Source organism: Phaseolus vulgaris, chromosome 7 (assembly GCF_051622355.1).
Source record: "Phaseolus vulgaris cultivar YP4 chromosome 7, ASM5162235v1, whole genome shotgun sequence".
Lineage (NCBI taxonomy): Eukaryota > Viridiplantae > Streptophyta > Magnoliopsida > Fabales > Fabaceae > Phaseolus > Phaseolus vulgaris.
Genome location: NC_143504.1, coordinates 46,283,778 through 46,291,660, shown reverse-complemented (window position 1 = coordinate 46,291,660; position 7,883 = coordinate 46,283,778). Strand labels below are relative to the sequence as shown.

Sequence of the window (7,883 nt, the reverse complement as noted above, 5' to 3'; positions counted from 1 at the left end):
TATGATAACTTTAATGTAAGGATAAGGTTACTAAAATTCTTTTACTCTATTAAAACTTTCTAGGTGTAATTTACTGAATTATAGTTTTCCCAATTACCAGGAAGATTTATCTTCAATCTAAGAGAAATGTAATTATTATAAGTAAGAATATTGATTTAAGATGTATACACACACTCTTGAAAAAGAAATAACAAAAAATAGAAGAGAGAAAACATGACAAATCAATATGTCGATCTTCAAAAGTATTCAAGTAAAGGATGATATTTATTATATATGTAAACTAATCAATTTATATTCTTCTTATTAAGTGGGGTGTCCCTAACCTCATTATTTTGTGTAATTTGTGTATAATGACCTGAATAAGGAACCATCTTTTTACTTTATTATTCTACTTGATTGATATTCATTTAACTTAACAATGGTATTCCTAGTTTACTTTATGTCTAACTTCACACTATTTAGATAAACTAGACATTTAAATTATATGTAGTTGGAGGTTTGACTTTAAGAGATTAAATAAGTGATTAAATAAGTGATCTTTGAATTAGATTAGATGGTCATTTACATTGCTTTTATCCTGCCTAGTCATTATAAGAATGATTTAAATTAATGCACATAAATAAAATAGTAAATTTGATTGTATATTTATATATGTACATAATATGTGTCATACAAATAATTATATAATAATTGTTCTCACTTCTTGATTTCCTTTTTGTGTGTACTGTTTATTTTTTTTTGTAAAATATAGAGAAATTTACTCATAAAATTATATACATATATTTCCTTGCAATCATAGCATGCAATAAATTGAAAAGGGTGTATAAATATAAAGTCTGCTGATTGTTAAAGTGTAACAAGTAAACAATTTCGCAAATTTTGTTGAGGGAGGAGTGAAGGTTTAGGATTTCCCGAAGCTAAGATGAGTCAAAAGAAGGAAAATAAGTGGACAGTGCAATTTTCTTTGAAGATAAGTATAGGTAGAAATGAAAATTTGCGAGTGGAGGAGAAGGCTGGGAAGGGTGAAGTTAATGCTACTTCACTTTTTTTACAAGTTATTCATTACAAAATTCTTATTGCATCAGTATGCTTACTACAATTTTAAGCTATTTTTTGTAGCTACCAAATAGCTTTTTGGACAATAAATGGCAAACTTATTTTTGGCCTAATTTCTTCTTTGGATTTATATGACATCTTACAATGTGTACAATAAAATAAAAATTCTTGAAAGATTTCGATTCTAAGATTTTTTTTATTGAAATGAGTTTTAGGGCAACGATAACTTCATTTCTTACCCTTTACACACCTAAAAAAATTATTATTTTATTATAATATAATATTTTATTTTAAAAATATCGTAGAATAGTTATTTTTTTAAGTAATAGAGTATGAAATAAAATTTATTCATAACTTAACCTTGATATCAATTTTAAGAAATTTTGTGCACAATTATTTATCTGTCTTAAAAGTTTTTTTTTCTCCCAAAAACTAACAAGTTGACCTAAAATTTCATCAGATGTGATGAAATAGCTCTTCACTTTCCAGCTTAATAATCTAAACCTAATCTGCAACAACCAACCCACGAAGGAGAGTCCAGCACTCCAAACCCTCACCCAAAACTCCAACCACCCCTCATCTCAAAAAGTAGCTTTGATTAGGTTAATAGTACTTTTTTAAGTTCAGTTCTCCTTTAATGTTTGGTGTTTTCATTGAAGATTATTCCACAGCAAATACTACTTTAATAACTTGGATGGCAATGTTTTTGTGGCTCTCTAATTTCATCCGTTCGTGGCCTCTGCTAATGTCTGCTCTGAGTTGGGTGGCGCTAATGACGTTTACGGTGGCGGTTGCTTCACTCTCCACCGAGGTGGCTTTTGTCTCCACCATCGCTTCCTCTCGTACGTGCAAAACTAACGATGGATCCCTTGTTAGAGTTCCGTTGGAGGAAACACCGTGTTTCCCTGCTCGTCTTCTCACCAAAACCAGCATCGATGTCATCGTTCCACCAATTTTTGCAGCGTTAATTGTAGCTGCTTCTGCTTGCGTAGTAAGAGCTGTGGGCCTGTGGGAGCATCATCAAACCACACACTCTTCTATTCCCACCTAGTTTTTCCCTATTCTCCTTTTTTTCTTTCTCTTCCTAAATTTACTTATGTCTCTTTTACACTACACATAAACATGTTTTTGTTGTTAACTACAGTGTCTCATTTGTACTCTAGCTTTGTCTTTTGCATATATGATGCAAAGGAAATGTAAAGTATTTGTAATCTTTAAAGTTTTCGATTAAATTATTTACAATTTTTCGAAGTTATGAAAAAAAACTCTTATTTTTATACCTGTTTTTTTTATCAAAATTAAATTTTAAATATTAATACTTTTTAAGTGTGAAATTACTTTGTAATATTGTACTAAGCTTTAAACAATTATTATTTTACAATAAATCAAAATACTTAAAATTCAGAGTTTGTTACTTTGGCCTTTGTAAATCCAATTAACACGTCGAATTCTCTAGTGTATCCATTGTGATTACGATTTCAGAAGTTAAGTGCGTGTATAGCTTAAAGTCAAAATCTGATTAAACTAATCGTTTGATTGGACTAAATCATCATTAATATGTTTATAAAATCCTTAAAAACATCATTTGAATCAACCAGACTGCACAATCAACCGAAGCTGAATCTAAATTTTATTTTACAGTCCAATTTTAACAACGCATTGCTATCTTAGTTTCAGTTTAATTTAATAATATGTTTGATACAACAAAAGAGGACACTATATATAACGCGTACAACGTACAAATTAAGTCAAGTGTAAGCACTAATCATATAGATATCTTTGGGAAATATCTTCCCTCATATTTAAAACTTATTATTATATCTGCTCTGTAGGTAAGCATAGAGAGTTTTGTTACATCGATTATGAATTAACCGTTTGGATACAGATTAAAAGAATTTTTAGAAGTTCTTTTAATTTAATATCCAAACATAGTTGGGTTTATTGGTGAAATTATTTAAGCTTTAGAAAGTGAGTTAAGCAATTTGTTGCTGAAATCCCACAGATTTCTTCCTAAGAGTTGGTTTAAGGCATGTGCACTTGGTTGATACTCGTTACAATCCAGAAAGTACTTCCCAGACACCCCTTTCAAACTTGGGTGCAGAGCAACAAAGCACGTTGTGGCTGCTCCCTGTTTGGACAAAATTAGAAAAACAGAGAGAATTATGATTGGTGATTCCACATTTTTGAGTACTCTCGAAAGCAACATTTTGCATCTGTATTAAAATCCAAGCTAGAAGGACAACAATACCTGCGGGACGCTCTTCCACATGAAGAAGGTAAAAGTCTTCAAAAAATCTGTTTGATATTATAATATTGTCTCAGTCTAGTATGAACGATGAAAAGAACATTAAATGTTTTGTGTTTTGTTACTGTTGTTGTCATTTTTACGTACTCATAAGTAAAGAAGAGTGTCTCATGAGAGGAGTCATTATCACCCCTGGGTGGACTGAGTTGGCCGTGATGTTCACACCCTCTTCCTGTATAAATTAATAAATGGTCAATAAATGAAGGAATAATAAATGCTTGAGATAAAGTTATTTTTTTTTAACCTTTTTAGTAAACATATTTTATTATTTTCTCTTACCATTATCATCAATACATCTTAGTTTTAAAATTTTGTTTTTCTTAATCAGTAACCAAAATTGAGCAAAAGAAAGGTTCACCTGTAAGCGACGAGAAAGCTCGTTTGCGTGTAATATGTTGGCTAACTTGGACTGTCCATATGCCTTCTTGTCAGAGTATCTGAAAAGTTATACCAATAATATGTATAGTTATCTCCATTGATACAATTTTTATCTCTGATTATACTAATTATTTATCACAGAGTTGCATAACCCTTAATTAAACTCTCATATGCATTGCATACCCATCTTCTTCATTGATGTTATCAAAGCGAATCCCTTCTTCGTAAGTGTATAAGTGAGCAATTGATGACAGATTAACGATCCTGCCCTCTATTCCAGTTTCTTTTGCTGTTTGTTTCATCTTGTCAAGAAGAAGGTTCGTCAAGAGAAAATGACCTGAGAGGTGAGAATACTGCAAATCAGACTTTCCAGAATATATCAGAATATATACAAAGTTATTATTTAATTCCAATGTTATAATGAAAAAAATGTTACAAAGTGTATAATTAACATTTATTCAATACAGTAAACAGTGATATTAACCAAGATGATTTGTTGCAAACTGCATCTCGATCCCATCTTCTGTTTTCTGATAAGGGCAGAACATGACCCCTGCGTTGTTTCTGAAACCAAATCACAAAAATGGCATTAGATCTACATATTGTACGGGGAAACGGCAAATGGGGCCAAGTAATTTAATTCGCTCTTAAATGAAAGGAGTTTGGTTTTATGTCAAACTATTTTGTTTTGAATGACTTTTATATTTTATCTGAGATCCAAAACTCTGAATGTTAAATCCAACACAGTGGTATTGAGAGAGAGAAAGTGGGTGAAAGAAAGCACATTAAGATGTTGAGAGGAAGAGCAAGGGCGATGAAGTTGTCAACAAATGTTCTGACAGAGTTGACTGAGCAAAGGTCGAGTTTCAATATGTCCACTCGAGCTGACTCCTTCTCATGCAGTATGAGTTGTTTGGCTTCCTTTGCAGACTCCATGTTCCTCGCAGCAATAATGACATGGGCCTTTCGAAGAGCCAAGACACGTGCTGTCTCCAACCCTATTCCACTTGCTCCTCCTGCATTTTCATTCCCAATGTTTTATACTGCACAATAGTTTATTAACACCTCACCTCATCCAAAATCATAACTTCCATCTCATTCTTAATCTGTGGCTTGCAATTTTCCATTATTCTACAAATTACATGTGAAATGCTTTGTAAATTGTACCAAAAATTTATTATCTTCTTCATGCTATTGGCAAAAAATGAAAGCTTTATCAAGACTCAACCAGACAACATAACGAAAAAAATAATCACAAGTATCTGCAAACTTAAAAATGTTGCCACAAATGGAAGGAAATTCATATAAAGAACAACATCATCAAACATTCTGTACCACAAAAATATGTCTCCTTTTCGTGATTTCAGAGCAATACTTCAACAGGGTACACAATCATAGACTCAAGCAGCGACTGTCACTCAAACTCACATGTTGATGCTCTCAACATTTCAATTTTTTCACTCAACTAAAAATGAAAAAAAAAAAAAGATACAAAACAAAACCATGTGAAGAGAAGACCCTGTCTCCTGCGGTTACATAAATCTATTCACAAACAAATGTCTAAAAAACGACAAACATGAAGGTAGTAAAATCATGAAAATTATTTACACCATGTGAGAGTCAGAACCATAACCAACGGTGGGTTTTATCTCCAGTTTTTATATTGTAAAAAATGATACTCATGCAGCCATAATCAGGGGATCACACTGAATTCGAAAACTTAATTTTGTCAAGAAAACAACAGCCTGTTTTTAAAATATTGATAATTAACATTAAGATTCTTCGAAAATTAGCTAGAATAAGATTATAAAATATATGGAGTGAACATTTGTGTGTCCTGTGAAACATTGTGAAAAACTAGGAATTGATGTTATATTCTGACCTGTGATGATTGCAGTGAGGTTGCTGGCATCAATTCCTTCCGTAACCTGTTCAGCAGTGGAGGAAGATCCAAATCCACTGGCTCCAGGCCTCCCTGTGACCAACGAAAAGATACCCACCATGGTGAATTCTCTGCTAGCACGCACGCAAATAGAGAATATGAGAATCTGTTCCAAAAGCTTAAACTAAGCTCAAATTCCTATTTTTAGCAGAAATGGATGACAATACACACAAACACGATTGGTGGGGTATCAACTGTCACTTCTACTATATCGATTAATATGGTGAATGTGGGGACAAAGGGTTGGCAAAGAGATGAGGGAAGAAAAGCATGAGTGAATGTAGTTATATATAAAAATAGGGTTGGGAGGTAGCAGGTTGCAAATTTCCTTGATTTGAACCATAGATTGGGAGTATTAAATTCTCACCGGTGAAGAGCTGTTGATAATTAAATTCCCTCAACGACCAAACTAATACTCAACTAGTATTTTTCGATCATGCACACGAAATTTTATGGGGCCATGCCTTTGTATCAAATTTGGAATGGAATGGAACCCGCGTGAACCACCTCAACCTTTTTAAGAACCTCAAAGCACTGCATCATGTCCTGTTTCTTCTACTTCTCTCTTTGTGTCCTTTATCCTTAGCAGTAAGGTAACTCAACCCTCCATTATATGCAAACAAAAACACAACTCCTCTACAATTTACCTTTCTTTAATCCCTTATATAAAATCTCAAATTCTTACAAAAAAAATGGAGACCCCTTTAGTTAATTAGTGATAAAGAACTACTCTTTCCTAATTAACTGCCACAATTAGTAGTTGAAAAATCGTTTTTAAGTGAGCGATGAGCCACAAATTGTACCATGGTTTTGTCTCAGCATGTTCTGGTTAGTGTCCACATAGATGGACCACCAAATTATCTAATTAATCCACCCCTGGAGAGTCATAAAAGTATCACAACACAAACTGATTTCGGTTCACAATTGCTTTTAATTTCAACCAACACAACATGTAGTTGAGATATCAACTCAATAGCATAACATGACTGATACATATCAACTCAGATGCACTTAATAGCATGGTATGATATAACTTATACATGTCAACTCAAGTTCACTCAATTCTCTATCCAAGAGTCAGGGAAAAATATCATTTTAAAAATATAACAAGGTTTTTGTTCTTACCCGAGATGAATTTGAGTAGTTCGATATGAATATCAGAGCTAAACGAGCAAAGTTTTCACATTCAACTTCGTAGGAGTTACAAAATAATTGAATACAAGTGAATGAGAAAGTAATTAGATGTCGAAAATGATACTTATAGATCTATATAATATCTAGTTAACTGATTTGATTTCACATATTTAGTCAAATTCCACCAAAATGAGTGCAGTTAATTTCTGTTGTTAACGAGAAATATTCGTTAATTGTAAGTGGTTAAGATATGTAACAAAATATGCGACGGTAAGTGGTTAATATAAGAGAATATATTACAAGGTGGACTTTAAGCCCAACTCAACCTCATAAAACTAGTTGTTGAGGTTTGCACCCATTTATATACCATACTCACTTACATACAATGAAAGACTCTAATCTTTAATCGACAGGCTCTAATCTCTAATCGACGTGGATTTTCAAAGAATACTTAATAAAGGCGTGAGTTTTGATACTCGTTAACACAGTTTTGTTTTGGGTTAAGAATGCTATTGATAATAAAACAAGATTTAGTTGGGATCTTTGAAATATATTTTTGTTATGATTCTTCGATTAGTTGGTGACATGATATATAGCTGTTGAGTAAAGTAACTTGGTGCAGTTTAATGCAGTGGAAGCATAGGCAGAAAGTAATATAGACACAGGTGGTAGTGCAAGTGTAATGACAAATACTGAAATTACATTGATCGGTGGGTCACATGGCCATAGCAAATATTTATCAAAGTGCAGCTTTTTCAGAAAGTTGAACCCTATTATATAAACTGGCCACCGCATTTTTTATTTTTTATTTATATATAATTATGTTTAATATTAAAATTAAATAAATAATATTATTATGCCCACATTTATATTATATTATTAATATAAATTTAAATTTATTTTAATAAATACGAACACATGTAAAAAGTCACATAAATTTTATTAAAAAGTCACATAAATTTTATTAAAACATAGCTAATATAGTACTAATACATGTAAATTTATCGATTATTCAATTTAATTTAATTTTAATTAAATATAAATTTTAATCCAATTAAATAAATTTTT

At 31.9% G+C, this 7,883-nt stretch overlaps 2 protein-coding genes across 3 annotated transcripts; one reads left to right on the top strand and one right to left on the bottom strand.

The window, feature by feature from the left end:
* Positions 1 to 1,559: 1,559 nt before the first annotated feature.
* Positions 1,560 to 2,194, top strand: LOC150025949 (uncharacterized). Its single transcript, XM_090304507.1, has one exon. The coding sequence runs from the start codon at positions 1,694 to 1,696 to the stop codon at positions 2,105 to 2,107; it is 414 nt and encodes a 137-aa protein (XP_090160633.1). The 5' UTR covers positions 1,560 to 1,693; the 3' UTR covers positions 2,108 to 2,194.
* A 632-nt stretch (positions 2,195 to 2,826) lies between these two features.
* On the bottom strand, positions 2,827 to 6,319 carry LOC137829491 (short-chain dehydrogenase TIC 32 B, chloroplastic). Of its 2 annotated transcripts, none has more exons than XM_068636296.2 (9): positions 6,049 to 6,319; positions 5,622 to 5,752; positions 4,524 to 4,755; positions 4,224 to 4,303; positions 3,923 to 4,076; positions 3,720 to 3,798; positions 3,449 to 3,533; positions 3,305 to 3,351; positions 2,827 to 3,184 (listed from the first exon to the last, which is right to left on the bottom strand). In XM_068636296.2, the coding sequence occupies exons 2-9, from the start codon at positions 5,740 to 5,742 to the stop codon at positions 3,011 to 3,013; spliced, it is 972 nt and encodes a 323-aa protein (XP_068492397.1). In that variant the 5' UTR covers positions 5,743 to 5,752; positions 6,049 to 6,319; the 3' UTR covers positions 2,827 to 3,010. The 2 variants fall into 2 exon arrangements, with proteins under 2 accessions (XP_068492397.1, XP_068492398.1); XM_068636297.2 differs by having other exon boundaries at positions 5,853 to 6,264.
* Between the last annotated feature and the right edge of the window lie 1,564 nt (positions 6,320 to 7,883).